A 19,164-nucleotide genomic window follows, 5' to 3' on the forward strand; every position below is an offset into this window, starting at 1 on the left:
AATGAACCCTATTCTAAATTCTCGTTCTATAGGAATCAGACTGGCAAGTATTCAAACTGCCTTTCAGCTTAGTCACATGTCTGAGCAACCCAGTGGAATTAATCAATATATTAATATAGTAATTTAATACATAATATTAATTAATTAATTAATTCAATAATAAATAGTTGTAGTCTAACAATGTCCAGAGAATGCCAATGCTGGCCTTTCCTATGCTAGGGCCTGCATTGAAACTTTATTTCTGTAATTTTTTTCTGGAGCGTCGCAGTTTCTGAAGTGTGTGTTTTTCTTCCTCCCCTCCTGACCCAGGGCCACGGGGTGGGGGTGGTGGGGACTAGTGGTGGTAGCAGTTGTGGGGAAGGAAGAATTCAGAAAAGAAGCATCCGTATGTGCAAAATAATTATTATACGGTTTGGTTACCCTGCTGGAATGCACAGGGGAGCTGTACCAGTTAAGGGAACACTGCAAACACTGGAGCACCTGAATCTGAAATCTGGGCATCAGAAGCATCCTGCCAGATGAGAGCAAAGGACCGTCTAGTCCTGCATCTTCCTTGCTCTGGGATCCACCTGGGAAGGTTACAAGCACAGCATGAGAGCATTAGCTCTCTCCCACTGGTCCTTCCCAGCAACTGCGATTCAGCGGCAATCTATGCATACTGCCTGCAAATATTCTCTACAGGTTTTAGAACGTTGCAATGCGCAAACACGGCAACAGCCCCCAAACTTGGGAGCCTCTGAAGCTGTAACTTCACCTTGAGACCGTTGCTCTTATTGGGGATGTTTATGTCTTTCCTTTAATTCTCTTTCTCAATCAAGATGCGATTTCGAAACACAAGCAAACAAACGTCAAGCCCTTGCTTTCTCGCTTCTTCCGTTCCCGTTCTGAAATTGGGCCAAATTGTAAATTTCCATTCAGAGTGACTGCCATTTGCAGATTACCTTTATAACTAACAGACACATGCACACTTCCTAAACTAGTGGAAGCCTTGTAGTTCTTTGTATGGCGTTTTGAGACCAGCTGCCTTTGTAGACCTCCCTAATCTAGAAAATAAAAACTCAGTCAATTGCCCATAGCTTGACTACAGTCATTCAGCACTACTGGCATCCCAGCTGGATTACTTTAATTTGCTCTTTGTGGGGCAGCCCTTGAGGTCCGTGCAGAAATGAGGAGAGGTACAATATAATTTCTATAAATAAATAATGGGGGGGGGCGGGGGCAAACACCAGCCAATTAGTACCAACCCCTAAAACAGAGAGCAAAACCTACTATCAACAGTAGGAGATTTATGTTAATACATTTTCCCTTTGACTCGTTTATTTATAAAAGCGTTTATTGGCCACAACCTAACCAAGGCAACTCACAATATCATGACCAATAACAGTAACAACGGCAGTGCAGCGAAAAAAACTATGGCAGCAATATGGCCAATTATTTAGGACTTTCGTTTGAAGTCTTTCTCAAACGATATATTTTATATGTATGTAGAATGTAGAAGGAGGGGATGCGGAGTGCATTAACCTGAACACAAACTCCCACTGGGAATCAGCTGTGACATGGGTGCCAGGATGGAGTGCCTTCACAGAAATGAGCAAGGACTGGATTTGCGAGAGTTTTGACTGCACCTGTTGCTGCTTCTGACCATCTTGATAGCTGCTGGCAGGAGCATTCTCAGAGAAGAGCTGCGGTCTGCCTGCTGTCCAGCTAGGTCCCACCCTTATGCCCTTGAAAGTGGGAGGAGGAACCCAGCAACTAGTGCTGCTGGTGAAACACTTCCCCTTCTTTTCTGCAAATGCAAAGAGGCAGGTGAGCAAGCAGCAGATCCAGGCAGCGACTGCAGGCCAGAACCATAGCTACGGGGGGGGGGGGGGCTAGCCAATTTGTTTGTTTTTTGGCCCGGGTGAAGTTTCCAGGGGCGCCATTGAGGCTCCCAGCCTCTGTGTGTGTACACAAATGCACGTGTGCGTGCCAAGCTGGGTCTTTGGCCCCGGGTGAAATAAAGCCTAGCTCCTGCTGCAGGCAGATGACTATCAACCTGCTCACTGGGAAAAGCTACCAGAGTCAGTTCCATGGTTGGGGGGGGGGGGCTCAGACAGTAGACTAGACCCGTGGTGGGTCATGTGTGTGTGTACAGTGGTACCCCTGGTTACGAACTTAATTTGTTCTGGAGGTTCATTCTTAACCTGAAACCGTTCTTAACCTGATGTACCACTTTAGCTAATGGGGCCTCCTGCTGCTGCCGCCGGCGTGAGATTTCTGTTCTTAACCCGAGGTACTACTTCCAGGTTAGTGGAGTCTGTAACCCGAAGTAACACTGTGTGTGTGTGTGTGTGTAAAATAAAATTTGATATCATTGTCAAAGTTTATTTGTCGTTGCAACTATCCCGGTCATTTCAACCAAAAAGGAAATAAAAGTATTCTATGCATACTGTGCAGAATTGCATAGATACATTGTTAAAATACAGTACATCATATAAAATACAGTATACTATATAATCTGATATAGTAACTGTAATTTAAATGGAAATACAGGTGACCTCTCCATAGTGGAGAAGTCTGTGACCAAGTGACCCGTGTTACCTGCTAATTCTGCTCCAAACCCCTTCCTGCTCTCCCTTCTTATGACTCTTTATCTTTAAGCAGGACTTAAATCCAGCCTCTCTCTGAGCAGAGGACTGTAAAGTAGGAAGATAAGGCCACCTTTTGAACAGTTCAACTCATGAAGGACCAGCAGGGGAAGCAGATCACCTGAATATACACTCTGTGGGGGAGGGGATGCACCCAAGGATGTGGGTTTTCTTTTTTTTGGGGGGGGGGGTGCGAATTCGAAAAAAATAAATCCAGAAATTTTCCCTTTATGCAAATTAAGCTGATTTCCTTAGGGCGCTTTGCATTGGGGAAATTTCCCGATGCCCTAGAGGGTGATCTAACTTAGCATGTTTGCCTTACTTGTATTCAGCCAACAAAACAAGACAAAAGTCAAAACTGTCAAGCTTGCCTAATGCTATATTTGCAGAGTTGACATCCCTTCGTTGTTACTAATGAACTTACGAAACATTGAGTTTCCCGTGGGAAAAATATAAAACACTGGAAAACTTTCCACCTTGTTTCACTGGGTGCACCCAGTGCTTGGGCTGGTGGAGAGGGGAGGTGTGAAACACCATGCTGTTTCCGCCTTAACATCCCTTGTGTTTCTGTGTACATGTGGTCCTAGTGTACCCCTGGCACACTGTTGTCACCATGCAAATCCTTTCTCACAGGCTGGAATCTGTTCTCTCAATGCAGAAACGTGCAGATTTCAGGCATGTGGGATCTACTTGGTTCCCCCCAATCCCCCCCCCCGAGATTAATCAATCTTAGCCAACCTATGAAACAGTGGCTTAAACTGGTGGAATTACATTAAGGTACACATGCTCAAGCCTAGGGATTTGCAATCAGTACCAAAACCAAGCCACACAAGTCCTTTCACATAAAAAACTACTTCTGGTTTCTCCCAAACCAGTCATTTTTCAGCAGTATAATTGTAGGGAGAACACTCTTTTTAGTTGCTGCTATTATGACATGGGTGGCGTTGTGGTCTTCTAAACCACTGAGTCTAGGGCTTGCTGATCAGAAGGTCGGCGGTTCGAATCCCTGCGACGGGGAGAGCTCCCGTTGTTCGGTCCCAGCTCCTGCCCACCTAGCAGTTTGAAAGCAGTCAAAGTGCAAGTAGATAAATAGGGGCTGCTCCGGTGGGAAGGTAAACGGCGTTTCCGTGCGCTGCTCTGGTTCGCCAGAAGCGGCTTTGTCATGCTGGCTACATGACCCGGAAGCTGTCTGCGGACAAACGCCGGCTCCCTCGGCCTATAGAGTGAGATGAGCGCCGCAACCCCAGAGTCTTCCGCGACTGGACCTAACCGTCAAGGGTACCTTTACCTTTATTGTGAAACAACTAAGTCAGAAACTTTTGCTGATCTTGTACAAATCACTCAGAGTAGCCCCCTTTTAAAGACACTTACGAGGCCAGGGGCCAGAACGTTCTTTTGAGCCCACCACATTCCAGTTCTCTTTTATACTTCATTCATTTTTATGAATTGGTTCCTGTGAAACATATCAAAGTGATGTAGCAATATGTTCTAATTGCACTGCATGTCAATGTCATTTTTCTCTTACCTGGAAGCCCCCCCACCCATAAATTCATATAATCATTTATTTTATTTTAAGATCTATATTTGATATCAGATTCCTGATCTCGAAAACGCAAAGACAAAAATTACAAGGGTTTCACTTGCATTGTATTCAGGGGTGTGTCCAGAAAATTTTGCTTTGCAATTATACACACATAATTTGTGTGCATATTGCTATAATACACCTGGGCATTTTCTCTCTCTCTGTGTGTGTGCATGTGTGCATGTATGCTTTGTTGCTGGAGTAACACTCCATGACATTTAGAAGCCTACACCGAGTTGCAGAAAATCTGAGCATCTGAAAGCACTCACACAGAAAACATGGACACACACACACACACAAAAAGGCGGAACTAAAATAAAAGTCAGTAATCTTTCTCCTTTTTTATCTTAGGGGCAACTGAGTGTGTGCCCCACAGCACACCTGTCTCTTTTGCTGCACTGCTGCTGACAGTAAGCAGCTCCCTGCCTCTTCCTCTCCAACTGGGCCAATCAAAAGGAGAGGGCAGGGACTAAGCTGCAGGGCAGCCTCTAGAATCAAAGGGAGGGAAAAGGAAGGCCCTCCTACATTGCTTTCGAAAGTGTGCAGGAAAGCAGATGGAATCTTCTCCACCCAGCCAGCTGCTTTCTTCTTGCAAAGCAGCTCAGACCCTTAGTTGGTAGAGCATGAGATCCTTAATCTCAGGGTTGTGGGTTCAAGACCCATGTTGGGTGAAAGATTCCTGCATTGCAGAGGGTTGGACTAGATGACCCTTGTGGTCCCTTCCAACTTTGCAGTTCTATGATTCTGGTGTGGCCAGCAGCTGAGGCCAAGAGGCTTTCTCTCTCTGTGGCCAGTGCTCCCCATTGCTATTAAAAAGAGCCTGTCCCAAAGATCTACCGTTACACATTTTGACGTCACCAAAAATGTTTACACATGGTGGTGAAAAAATTGCATAAAAGTTGTTGATATTTTTTTTAATGAAATGTATATACTTCTTGATCAACAAAAAAACCTCTAAGCAGTTTGCATAAAAAGAATATAAAATACTGATGAAAAATAACGAATGAAAGCAAACTTTGGAAACAAGTAGGCGTAATAGGTATCAAAATAGAGATAAGATGAGCAAATTGAAGAACAAATATAATAGTCTGGGTAGGCTTGCCTCAACAACAATGCTTTTTAAGCAAACGTTGAAAAAAATGCAGCAAAGTTGCCTGCCTATTATTGATAGTTCCGGAAAGTAGACCGGGAAGCATCATGCAGAATCGCCCATGTCCAAACCCTGTCATCACCAAGGAGGGCTGGGAATGTCCCCTGCCGGAGAGCTGTTGCCAGTCAGTGTTGGTAATACTGAGCTAGATGGGCCAGTGGTCTGACTTGGAATATGAGGCAGCTTCCTATGTTCCTAAGACACGCTGGTGTGAAACAATCCTAAACCCAACTACAATGTTAATTTCACATTGCTTGTGTGCAACGGCCTTTGCAGTGTGGTCTAAAGTTGGAAATCAGTTGGCATTCGACTTGTCTCCCCCACAAGCAAGTTCTTCATATTAGGCTGCGGACCTGGTGGCGAGCTTTGGGCCAGAATCTGGCCACCGACTAGGGTTGTTGATAACAAACACATCGCACTTGTTATGTTTAGTGCGTGCATTTGCTGGCACTGTGGGTATGTGGGGGGTGGGGGGGGGTCCCTCCAAGTTCCTTAACAGAATCATTTCGTGCAGGGGTCGGGGGCGCAAAATTACCTGATCTGGGGGCCCCGGTCTGTCTAGAAGAGGTGGTATGAATCCGAGAGCCGTACAGATCCTTTGCGTAAAGGAGAGTTTATTTTGGAGGACCTGTCTTTTTATTTTTTTAAACATATATTCGAATCCCCTGCAGAAATCCGTGAGGATCCGTCTTTTCCCTTTTTCCCTGAGGGGGTGAGAGGCAGTCTGATTGACAGGCAGAAATCTGATCCTGTGAAAGACGCGGAGAGCCAATGGGATGCGGAGATCCATCAGTTTGGATTGGAGGCCCCTGGAGGAGAAATAGAGGAAAAACCACCGAATAAGAAACCCTGTCAGTGGCGCTTTTCGCTTCCAAGGGGGAAGTGCTGGGAAATAATTAATGTTTTTTTTAAAAATTAAATTTGGAGGGACTTCTTTTGGGGCGTGCGTGCGCGCGTGTGCGCGCAGCCGATCGTCCGGCGGTACCTTCAGGTGGGTCTTTGCAGCAACTTTGTTGTTCGTAGCTTCGGCTGATTACGTGGTTGTGGTTTGCCAAAAAAAAGAAAAAAAAAGGTAGCTCAGCCTTCTCTCTCTCTCTCTCTCTCTCTCTCTCTCTCTCTCTCTCTCTCCCGTTAGGTGCAACGCGAGTTTTGTCGTGCGCCATTGCTAGTTCTGCACACGTTTACGAATGAGCGGGGCTAATTTTCTCCCCAGCGCGCTCCAAGGGACGAAACGGGCATGCCAATAAACAGCTTTCCTTCTCCATTTGATTTCTTATATTAAAAAGTCCTTTCCTTCTTTCTGGCTGCCTTTTTCCGGCTCTTGCTTGTAACCCAGCAGAAGGCAGCGCAGAGAGCGAGAGAGCGAGAGAGGGAGGGAGGGAGGGGTATGTGTGTGTTTTTTATGAATGGGACTCTGGGAGGATCATTAGCTATGCAAATTCAAGCGGTTCATTCATGAGTGTGTGCGTGTTTTTTTTTTTGGTTCTTTGTTTTTTAAATAAATAAATCTAAAAGCCATTTTGTGTTCTTGTTTTTAGGCTGCTGGAAGACTACATCTGGAGAAAGCCTCTTTTAAGTCCAATGTCCAGAAAATAATAACAATAGCAACAGCAACAAAAAAACACTCGGCAAAAGTCTGCAGAATGGATGGATTTTATGACCAGCAAGTGCCTTACATGGTCACCAATGTGAGTGATCAGTTCCAAAGTTGTTTAAACTTGGATTTCTTGGGGGTTAGGGGGAAATAAAGGGGAGGGGGGAGGAAAAGCTTTTCAGAGGGAAATATATATATATATATATATATATATATATATATATATATATATATATATATATATATATATATATATATATATATATTTGCAGTGAGAGGAGGATTCCTGTGCCGTTTCTGTGAGGTAGACTTTTATTTCGATATATTCTGTTTTTTTCTTCGAAAGACCATCTCAGACTGGATAAAAACAAAACCATCACCCCCCCCCGCCTGCCCCCCCCATTAGTGGAAGAAGAGAAGAGCAGCAAGGGCTGATCCTGCTTTCAAAGTTTCTGCCAGAGGGAACAAACTTACATTTTTTAAAAAAACCTGTCCATTTTTTTTAAAAAAGGGGACTTTGATGACAAATAAGCCTTGAAAACAAAGCAGCCTCTTGTTATCAACTCCCTCTTCTCCCAACTAGCTTTAATGAATGGTTGACATTTAAAAAAATACTTTTATGTAGGTGTTAGTGTTGTAAATTTCTAAAAAATATGTCATATGCTTAATGCAGTGTTTCTCTGTACAGATGTGTGTTTTGAGTAGGTGGGTTGAGACATAAAATATTCCCCTGAAGAAGAACAACGATGGTGATCCGGTCACAAAATTCTAGTTTGCAATTTAGCTTTTGAGCCATTTTAAAGCAGTTTTACCACCTATCTCTTTCGGCTCTTAATTTTTTTAAAATTTTTAAATATACTGCCAGTGTGAGTTGTTGCATTGCCTTTCCTTCTCTCCTCTCTCTCTCTCCCCCCCCCTTTCATTTTGTTTATTCTTTCAAAGTAACCAGTCTTTTCTATTTGTAGAATCCCTGTGGGAGAAACTGTAATGAGAGACCAACAAATGTCAGGAAAAGAAAATTCATTAACAGAGATCTGGCTCATGACTCAGAAGGTGAGGATTTGTGCTGGGGGGGGGGAGGGTGAATAATTTGTATTGGCTCCCCCCCCCCCCGGCCATGCCACCCTTGACAACATGTTGCCCTATGGTGTCCCCCCAAAAAATATTTTGGTGTTTTTATTCTCCTCCACCTCCCCAAGCTTGGATTCTTGTCTACCTCTATTTATAGAAATGAGACAAGAAAACCACATTTAATGATGTGACACAAGATGACAAAAGCAATTCACCGCTAAGCTGCTGTATCTCTCCATGAGTCACCCTTCTCTGTGTTAGGTATTGCTGCACAGAAGGGACATAAATAATGCCGTACACCTGAGGTGAGAATTAGGCGAGGATTGACATGGTGAACCCTAGAAGCGTGCGTGCGGATCCTTTGCTTGGAGGTCTTGCTGGCTCCCCATCGCAAGAAAGTTTATTTGTGCTGTTGACCCTATTGCTCTTCGGAGAGATATCGAACTCGTGACGTAGACTGCCTGCCCAACCAGGTTGTTTTCCACATCGGTGATAACAGAGTAAAAGGATCTGTGGCACTGTTAAAGGCCGGCGTGAGCCTACCCTTAGCACCCTGCTCTCTTAAGTTGGCCAGTGGCATTGACAATACCATGAAACACAAAGAGGGAAATGGGTAGCTTATACCTTAACCTCAGAAAACAGCTCATGCCAGTAAGTCCCCCAAAGCCAACTTCTTAGGAGTTCATAGCAGTGTCACTGCAATCCTTTTTCAGGTTGTTTCAGCCAGGAAGGAGATTCCTGCGCATGCAGTGATCAGCTGTTCTGCAGTGGCATTTCTTGTACAGATTGTTCTGTGTGATGACAATCCCTTGGGCGAGGTGGGTATATGGAGACCCACACAACTTTTTTTCCACACTGCAAGCGAGGCGCTGCAGCCCTTTGTGAAGTTGGCTGCCCTAAGACTTTCATTTAGAAACCTTCACAATGTCCACACAGTCTGGACACTTGCAACAAGAGACCCCCCCTCTCTCCTCCAAGCTTGGTTTTAGCCCACAAACTTCACAAGCATTCAACATCCACCTGCAAAGACTGATCTGTAGCAACTTGGGAAGTGGTTCAGTATTTGCGAATATTCTGTTAAACTCTCTCTCCCTCTCTCCCATAAGAACGTTTTTTGATCATTCTGAATCAGTTTCCCAAACCGAGGACTGCTGCAGTCCTGCAAGTAACTAAATGTAAACCAGAATGACTTAACTCTGGAAAATGCAGACATTGGGTTCAAATTCTGCTCAGGTTTGGATCTGAGTGTGTGGTATAATAAGAAACATAGAGCCCTTGCTTTACTCTGACATAAAAAGGGGGGGGAAGTGCTGCATATCCAACATGGGTGCAAATCACCGCCGCTGTTCGTGCAAAGCTTTATGGAACAGGTCTTCAGTTGTTTTAGGGAGAAACAGATTGTTTTAAATGAAAATGAGATTGGGATACTGTGCTTGGTTACCTAGGAGTAAGTCCCAGTGAAATCATTGGGACTTACTTCTGTACAATCATGCAAACAGTCATGCTGGGCATTTGTCTTTTGAGTGACTGACTAACAGCGCAATCCTATGCACGGCTACTCAGAAATAAGCCCCACTGACTTCAACAGGACTCACTCAGAAATAAGTGTGCCGGGGAAACAGACATGCTGTGCCATGTGTGCAAGTTAGCTGAAAAGGGTACTGGTTATTATTGCCTGGGTTGATAGTGAAATAAAAGCGTTCGGTTACATGTGTTTTTTTGTCTAATCGAAATCATAATAATACAGCACGATGGGGGTATTTCCAGTTTGAATCTAGGCTAGAATAGAATTAACAAGTATTTGTCTTTACAGGGGTTGGGGTTGGGGAGTAAAGTACGTGCAAGCACTTTATGTATAAATTGAAAAGTCCTTTATCCATCTCTTCCTCTTTTCCTAGAACTGTTTCAAGATCTGAGCCAATTACAGGAGACATGGCTTGCAGAAGGTAAGGGGGGAAAGTCCTTTGGCAAAAAAATAAAAAAGGGAAAAACAACTCTGGATGAAAAAAAAGGGGAGGGTGGGTTGGTGGAGCGGGAAGGGGGGGGGGAGAGGAAAAAGTCCTGAACTTGCTGTCTTAATGTTCAGCCCAATTAATTGAGCTCTAAAAAAGCCACCTCATGTGTCATGCATACATTAGAGCCTCTGATGAGTTTGTCTTTAGGGACTCTGGGGCTGCTCTACCCAATGTCATCACAAATTACCAGGAGAAATTGCTTCCAGCTCACAATCACATCTGCTTTTGGCAAGAACTAATGCTCCAAGACTTCAAGTTCCAAGCCTCTGTTCAGATTTTAATTGCAATTGATCAGGTTTATATTATTGTACCTCAAGAGACTGCATACAGCCAGATCTGGGCTTGCTCTTTCCTTTAGAGCAGTGCATACAATTGTTTGGTCTTCTGGTGGAAGTACTTTTCTGATGGCAGAATATAGTTTCTCTGGGTTCATCAGGACGGGATGCTTCAAGATTTAGGTGCAGGTGTCTTCTTCCCACCTTGCTCACAACACAGAACATTAGGTGTGTATCGAAATGCTGAAGGGGCAATGTGGTTTATTTGTGTTTTTTTTTTGTTATTTATCAATCCTCTTTTTTTTTTTAAAAAAAAAGAGAAACTGTCTTTCCTCCCCCCTCGTTTCTTTTATTTGTGATCATTTGAAACCTGATGCCTTTGCTGCAGCACTGCTGACAGTTTTTAAGAAAACAAGTTGTAATACTGAAGTTGAATAGCTGTGAATTTTTGACTCGAACAGAATGAGATGTTAGAAGTTTTGCAAAGGCAAGAGAAGTTGTTCCTAGCTGAGTTACATTTCGATGCTGTTTTCTGTGACGCATTCGGCTATTTTAAATCTTGTTTATTTGCACCATGAAGATGACTCAGTATAGATTATCTTGTGTTCTTTTTAATATATATTACCTTTAACTAGAAACATCCCATCTCATTCAGATGTAACTAGTACTGTACATATATTCTGACTTGCTTGTACACATTAGGAATTCAGGGTTTTATTTTTATATTTTTAAATCTCTTGCTGAATGTGCATTATTGTTTGTTTGAATGGACATTCTGTTTCTTTCGGAGGGGAGAAGCAGAAGGGAGGGTTGAATGTGATTGCTTAACATAGAAAGGAGGAAATGTTGTAATGGTATATAGACTGACTAGCTTTTTGATATTTCTCTATATAGTTTTGCCAAGTTGTTAGCACATATATAGCGTAAGCTTTTCCGTCCTTCTTTCTAATCTTTTATTCTTAGTCATGCTTTTTATATCCAGCATTAGTTATTGAGAAACCAGGTGCCTTGTGTACATAATAGACAGTTAAACTTTAAATTGGAAGAGCACTTGAAATAGGACCTGCTCACTGAAACCCCCCCTTAAAATGCAACAGTGACTCATTATGTTAAGGTAACTTTACCAAACATCTCTGAACAACTTCTTACTCAGCTTAATAAACCAGAACATTATCAAAACTGCAAAAGCTGGAATGAGGCTATTAATTCTCAACTGAGTGATGCAAGTTTTTTTGTTTTTGTTTTGTTTTTTAATTACAGTTTGTATGTTGGATTTGGGCTAAGTTGATAGTACCTAGGTATTGGCAGTCATGAAAAAAATTATTATTGGAGTCAGTATTCTTGCTGTGGAATCACTATTTTTGAAAAGTGATTGAGTATTTTCATACCTTCCATAAGAAAGTTTCTGTTGCCTGTTATGTTCAGGAAGAAAGGATTTGAAAATCAGTCATCAGTTTGTGTGTGTACACATCCATGCAGGTGAATTGAGAATTTAAACTGCAATCCTGTGCATTTACCTTGGATCCAGCCCAATGGAAGACAATGAGACTATCTTCTTGGTAGACATGTACTGTATCCTATATCCGCTTTCCTGGGAGTAAGCCAGGAAACTTGGTGACACTTATTTCTTCAGTAGACATGTGTAGGCTTGCACTTTTAGTGAAGCTAAGTAAAATAAGATAGCATTACTGAAATATGCTATTTGAAATGAAGGACTGCACAGAAATATGTATATATTGTGAACTGATTCAACCACTAAATGAACTTTTAAAAGGTGACACTGATCTAGTTACTTCCACATTACTTAGAAATAACTGCAGTTTAAAGTTTGTGTGTTGGAAGAAGAGGACTTCTTTTTTTAAAAAAAAACAACAACAACCCCAAAAACAAACTACACCATCACAATTTCTTAAATCTCTTTTTGCATGTTGAAGGGGGTGCAAGGATGGGATTTAGTGCAAAGGTTCAAGAAAATCCATCAGGGGTGCGGCGCCAAATGCAATTTGACCAGCGATGACTTTTTAATCTCTAAACAGCTCTTTAAACTAATCTCATTTTTTTTTTTACCTTTCCCTCGATTTTGTCAATTGATGTCCTCCTGGTTCTTTATAAAGTTGCAGCCCTGCCAAATTGGCCACCTTGCTACATGTTCACATAATTATTTCCATGAAGCTCTGTAGCCAGGAAAGTGACCGTGACATTTTGATTCTCTCCTCTTCCACCCCCCCACACTTTCTTTCTTTTTTTAAAAAAAAACTTGGAGCAATAGCAATTGACAAGATTCTCCTATGAGTTGGAACTCCCACTGGGTAGTAACCAGGTCAGGGAAAAAAAAAAAACTCTTCTCTATTGCACTGCAACATACTTAACTCTGTGGATATGAAGGATTGAGGGGGTGGGGATGAGAAAGAATTGCCCTTAATAGTTGAGACGCTTCAGCTGCATATTTATCAGCATCCCTATTCTTCTGCAGAGAATGTTGCTTAAAATGAGTAATCATAAACAGTCTATTCTCTTTTCAGTGTAGGCACAAAAAAGTGCCATCGGTAACAATGGGATTTACATATGTATTGGAGGAAGAATATAATTCAAAGTGGTGAATGGAAGCAGGCCATCTTATTTTGTCGCTGTTGTGTGATGTGTACACTGTGCCAAGCCCAGAATGTCACATTCAAAAATTTGTGGCATCCTGTAGTGCAAGGACGCTGCAGAGAGTTTGACAGAATTTGTTCCTGTTTTACATGGGAAGAACAGAATTAAATCACTGGCCCCTTCAGTGGGGGACGACGACGACGAAACAAAACTCCTGTTCCTTTTTGTAGTGGTGCTGAGCCTTTGGAATTAGCAATCGATACCAGGGTACTAAGAAATAATAATGAAAGCCTGTTAATAATTTCCTCATTTAGTCAAACATTAATATCGTCTCCTCATAGTGAAATACTACTTGGGCGCTTTTTATGCACGCATGTAAAAGTTCCCTTGAATCGGGGGAACTTGCTGTCAGGTGGTAAAAGGATTTCAGTACCACTGTGTGTGATTTCTTCCCCTGCCACTCTCCATACCGTCGCTGCCCAGGGTGAAGTCATGGCGGCCCCATTCTTGACCCAGCATTCTGTAGAACCCTTGTACTGAATCTGTAGCTATTGCATAAGTTTGCCTTCATAAATTGAAGTTAACTATTGACTTGAAATGATCAGCTCAAATATGAACGTAATGCATTTTTTTATTATGGGAAGCTCCAGCTGTTTGTTCTGTAACAACAACAACAACAACGAAGAAGAAGAAGAAAAAGAAAAAAAGGGGGGAAGTAACGTGCTGAAAGCCTGCTGTGTTATGTTGGAAACACTTTTGTGGTTGAAAGAAAAATAAGCTAAAAGGGAAGTATGCTTTTAAATCCTTCTTGAAAACATTAAAAAAAAGATGGATGGAATAACCATAATGTAAATATTATAGGAGGGACTATTAAGCCCCTCTTTCTGTTAACATAAGTATTGATTTGGCAAAATGTCATCTGGAATTTTTATGCAGGCTAATCTGTTAATCAGAAGGGTAGGTGAAGGAATTGCTCCTCTCTACAAGGTGGCGCCCAGGTAATAAGGTCTTGATTTCTTTAAAATATATTGGTCCTGCTGAATATTGGTCAGCTTTGGTGAGTAAACTTTTTAAGAAAGGCTATGCATCAGGTCACTTTATACTGTCGACACCTGTATATTATGGGCACCCTTGTCAGCTCTGACTCTTGCCTCTCTCTTTTTAAAATGAAACTAAAAGTTGCCAGTAGTAGTCGGTGCCCCCTCCCATAACACTCAAATTCTCATTTCAACAGCAATGCAAAATGTGCAACATCGTTGTTGTTGTTTTCAGGTGGTGTGTAAATCAGACCAACTTCCATCTCCACCCCGCCTGTCCCAGTCAAGAGAGTTGAAATAACTTTGTAACTGCAATCCTATACAGTACTTGTTTATTCAAAAGAGAGTATCACTGACTTCAATGGGACTTGCTCCATGTTAATTGGACATAGGATTGCAGCCTTATGTCTAAGGATCTCGCTCTGCACTGGTCCAGTGCTTAATAATAATAAAAAAACATGTCTTCTCTTTCTTTTTAAGACCACATAATCCCATGCAGGAAAGAATGTCGAGAAATCAATCAATGGGATTTTGGAACGAACCCAGTACAGTAAAAGTCTAGAAGTATTTGAAAAAAATGATATTGAAATCTAGCATACATGGTTTTTCTTCGTTGGGGGACAGAGGTGGACTTTGGAAACAGCAGCTTCTTGAAGTTGGGGGGGGGGGGAATAAGCTTTTAAGTGTAACAAATGATGTTCCAAATGGGCAATTCTGAGCTTTATGAGGATCAGTGAACTATTTTGTGCCATTGAGGATTTCTAGCTTGCAGTTCACCAGCTTCACAACCTTCAGAGGCTGCTTTTAAAAATGCTTATAACTTTATGTTAAGTCTGAGCCGCACTTTTAAAATCGCCTCAAATTTTATACACTGTTCATATTTCATGAAAGGTGTGGGTTGCTAAAAGTTGTTTGCACAAAACCTTCAGCACTGCTCACAATTTTAGTACCAGAAGATGCAAAAATGCCCTGGCCTTTTTTCAGGTGGTGTCGTACTGTCTTGTATAGTTCATTTTTGAATATTCGTTGGTCACATAGACGAGAGCAAGGTCCAACTGATTTGCTAAATTTTAGCCACTCGATAACTTGCTTCCAAAATAATCAAACTAATATTTATTCCAGGTTTGTGTTCTATATCCTCTACCAAGGTGTCTTTGAAAGGCGGGTGGGAGACTTCTTTAAGGAAATACCTAATCCCTTCATAACCCGAAATTACTGATATCACGAGTGGAAGTGCTGCCATACTCTGAATAAAGTTCTTTAGACAAGCAAGGGGATATAAATAGGAGTCTCTCCTCTAATCCACTCTATCTACACCTCTCTTTTCCAACCCCTCTCCTCCTATGTATGTCCTATAACCCTCTTCCTTCAGAGAGCACCTTTTTAGTTTTTCCCTTGACTTCCCATTTATATTAAGTTTGCCTGTCCTTGTAGAGCCTGTGCCGTATGTGAGACTAAGCAGGGAAATAGATGTGTTTATGTAAAAAGTTCAAGTTTACTCTGTTTTTTCTCTCTCTCTCTTTTACTTCTTCTTTTTTTTCCCCCTACCGGGGTGTGACAAAAAAAGATTGTGGTTGAGGCCAGATGTTTCTCGCTGGATTCTGTTTTTTGTGAATGGAGGCAGCGCTCCAGTTTTGACTGCTTGTCTTGAAGAATTGCTTAGGAGATCAGCTGTCTCATTCACTGGCAGAAAGAATGACTCCTACGTCTTCTGCCTTGTTTGGCTCCAGGTCATTGTTACAGTGGGTAGAGCTGGTTTTAATTAAATAGCAGCTTCTTCTTTTTTTGTATAGGCTGGTGCCTAGTTTTCCATCCTCTTCTCCCCCTCCTTCCCTTCAGTGCACATACTTTTTTTTTGTATACTTTCCAAGAGAAGAAAGTAAATTGATCCTCGGCTTTTGGTCTTTCTTTTCCAGCCTGCTTCTGGCTTGCTTCATGCGCTAAAATGCTGGTGTCTCTCCTCTCCTCACCCTGCTCCGGCTAATTCAGATTTCTTCTTCTCCTTATTAAAAAGGGGTCTGAGATTCATTTCAGTACTTGTAATAATAATAGCAACAACAATTTGTTATTTATATGTCGCCCATCTGAGTGGGTCGCTCCAGCCGCTCTGGGCAGCTTCCAACAAATCAAAACACAGTAAGACACCAAACATTAAAGACGTCCCTAAACAGGGCTGCCTTCAGATGTCTTCTAAAAGTCAAATAGTTGTTTATTTCCTTGACCTCTGATGGGAGGGTTTTCCGCAGGTTGGGCGACGGCTACTGGTCTTTAAAATGCCAAGAGATCAAGCTGCACGGTCCTGTGCACACCTGTGCCCATCCCATTAAGCTCAGGTCAGACTCATGAGGATGCAAAACATCCTGTGTAGGAGATTAGGCTGAAAGGAGTTCATGATTTTTAACTAAGCAAGTGATTTCTAGGGAAGTGTGTGTGTGGGGGGGGGAACCCCATCTAAACCAAGAAAGCTCCCCTGAAAGATCTTAATGCAGTGTTGCCTCGACTTCTTACCTGTGGGAAACGGCGAGAATTTGTGTGGGGAGAAGGAGAAGCATTTGGCAACGATCAGTCTTAACCAAAGAACAGATGTTTGTCTCTCAAGTCGGTGGCAACTTGTCTATTACCTTAATGCAGAACGAACCTGACAGAGCTGTTCCCAATATTGCCACATGTTTGAGCTCCTCCAAATGCTTCTGGTATTTATTTTCCCCTTAGTCTTGCTTCATTAAATAGAGTGGGGAGATACTCTCCATCGTGTGTGTGTGTGTGTGTGTGTGTGTGTGTGTGTTTGTTTGTTTTTGTTTTTAAAAGATGTAACCATTACATGCATCTAAACGTTTTCCTTCTCCTTATCCGCGTTTGGCAAACACTTATGTTGACATGCCCTCTGCCTCCCCCCCCTCCTGTAGCCACCCCCCTACACACACTGTCACTGTATTCAAAACCACTGTAGCTTTTATGACAGCCTCACAGAATTGCAGCGTCGGCATTGACAAGAAAAGAGGAAATGAATGATATATAAATGTGCCTGCAGTAACAGCACTCCAAAGTCATATTTTTCTTTTCAGGCATCCATGTTTTTAGCCCTAGTTAACCGCCTGCTTGCTGGTCTGACTTGTAAGTCCTTCAAGGCTGAGGTGTGTATATTGCGGGGGGATATTGTGAAGGCATTATTGACAAGTAAGGGCCTTAATACACACTTACCTGGGAGTGTCCCATTGAACCCAGTGGGTGTAACTTCTGAGGCGACATATGTAGGGTTGTACTGTAAATCACTAATGTGCGTCACCAACCCCCCCATTTTAAAGGGAGGTTTTGTGGTGTTGCGGGACACGAGCTTTAGTACTCATTCTGATTCCTTCTCTGCATTTCATCGACATTTTCATTTCTGTTGTTAAGAAGAGGTGTGAATATTTGCTTGTATTCTTCAATATGGGATTGAGAACATCTCCAAGGGGAAGCGTTTGCACCCAAGGAAAAGCAAAGAATGTCAGAGCAGGGGCTCAGTCACGATTTAATTTACTCCCCAAGAGAGGTAAAGCTGCTACATTTCAGACCTTCTTTCCACAGAGTTTTGTAAATTGTTTTGTAAAGTTGTTTCTTTAAAAAAAAAAGCAAGCTTCTTCCCCCCCCCCCCCGTCTTTATAAAACTGTGTGTCCTTGTTTCCCTCCCTCCCTTGTATATTTTCTGTGATAGGCAACTGTGGGTGCCCCTTTATTGTGAAGCTGACACATCAAAAGTCAGGGCAGATGTAAAGCCAGTAATAAAAATGAATGCTAATGGAGGATTTGTGCTGCAGATTTTCATTCCTTTGAAAGGGGAAGCTGAAGCTTGGCCCTGGTTTGTTTGCAATACTACGAAAACATACTCAACTGGTGTGTTGCAAAGTATAACTTCTATACAAATGGATGTAAAGACCACATTCTGTAGCTGCCATATGTAGTTTTTGCTACATGTGTCTGGATTCTATAATAGAAGGGTGTGTGCTGATTTACAAATATTTTGGTTTTGTTTTGTTTTTGCTTTTAAAAGAACTGTTTTAAAATGAATGCTGGGCTTTTCATCCCTGGGCCTTAAATATATTTCCTACTTCCAGTACAGAGAGACTGAAGCTATAGGTGCTGTTTCGTTGTACCAGATTCTGAAACGCATGATGTTGCTCAAAAAGTTTGTTTTATCCTTTTTATAAGTTTTTAAAGAAATGATTTGTTGCATTTTAATAGTTTTTAACCGGAAGCGTGGCAAGTTAGTTTGGGGACTTTCATTTATATGTCAATTTCCCCTCCACAATATGCAATGAATATTCTGTTGATCTGAATAAAACAACCTGTGCTTTTTCTCTTGGCCTTGAGAACCAGCATAATATGGCCGCTATGTGTTTAGCTTTGATGCGGGAAATCTGGCTTCAAATCAGTCCCAAATCAGCCAAAGCCTACCTCGCAGGGTTGCTGTAACACTAAAATGCTTTCATTTTAAAAGAAAGAAAAGAGAAGTAGGACACCTTCTGTTCTGAGCACATTGTTGTTTCTTTTGATGTGAAACGAAAAGGAAGGTTAAGTTGTCATATGTACTACTGGAATTCAAATGGTTTTTAAAATCCAGTCCATGTGGCATCTTCATAGTAGTTGGTCTTCTGTGGAAATAAGGGAGGGCAATGGAAAGGATTCCAAACTGTAACCTGCAGTTTGTCAGCTGTTTTTTCGATGGTCATGGCTTCCTCAGAAGCATTTAAAAGCTTGGTGGTTGTTCTGACACCTTTTCTCCGTAGCGTGTAAACAGGAGATGCTAACTTGGCTATATAAATTAAGTTGTATAGATAATGATGGCTTTGCCTCAGATATGCCTTGAGTCTAATGATGTCCAGTTAATAAAAAGATGATCAAGTGGTGTTGGGACAGGTGTGATCTCGAAAAACCAGGCCAAGATCTAGACAAAGGGGGAAAACAAACTTAATTCCAAGAGCCAAAGGAATCCTTACACAAGGCTTGCTCTCAGAGGAGTCATTGTGCTGTTCGGCAATCTGTCATTGGAACCCCAGGGGCGATTCAAAAGGAGCTCATCTTAGGATGTGGGGCCCAGTTATTCAAAGAACAACTGGGTTGGCGCAAGCCGCACGCTTGAGTCTAAGCAGCTATTTGGATCACAGCCTTAATAAACATTTTTTTAATTGTTGCCTGTATGAACTCATCTCGTAGTGCTCTATTCTTTCTTCTTAACTCATCA

General features: G+C 42.1%; 1 protein-coding gene across 6 annotated transcripts in view; it reads left to right on the forward strand.

The window, feature by feature from the left end:
* The first annotated feature begins 6,167 nt into the window (after positions 1–6,167).
* The window catches only part of ETV1 (ETS variant transcription factor 1), an 88,014-nt gene continuing 75,017 nt past the window's right edge, over positions 6,168–19,164 (forward strand). For 2 of the 6 annotated variants that reach the window (XM_033164991.1, XM_033164993.1), the window contains exon 1: positions 10,134–10,542. In XM_033164991.1, the coding sequence (XP_033020882.1) occupies positions 10,482–10,542 (61 nt within the window). In that variant the 5' untranslated portion in view covers positions 10,134–10,481. Of the gene's footprint in view, positions 6,351–6,897; positions 7,048–7,918; positions 8,007–9,608; positions 9,683–9,922; positions 9,971–10,133; positions 10,543–19,164 lie in introns of those variants that run through there. The other 4 variants (XM_033164989.1, XM_033164988.1, XM_033164990.1 and 1 more) reach the window with 4 other exon arrangements.

This window comes from Lacerta agilis, chromosome 12 (genome assembly GCF_009819535.1).
Source record: "Lacerta agilis isolate rLacAgi1 chromosome 12, rLacAgi1.pri, whole genome shotgun sequence".
Taxonomy (NCBI): Eukaryota; Metazoa; Chordata; class Lepidosauria; order Squamata; family Lacertidae; genus Lacerta; species Lacerta agilis.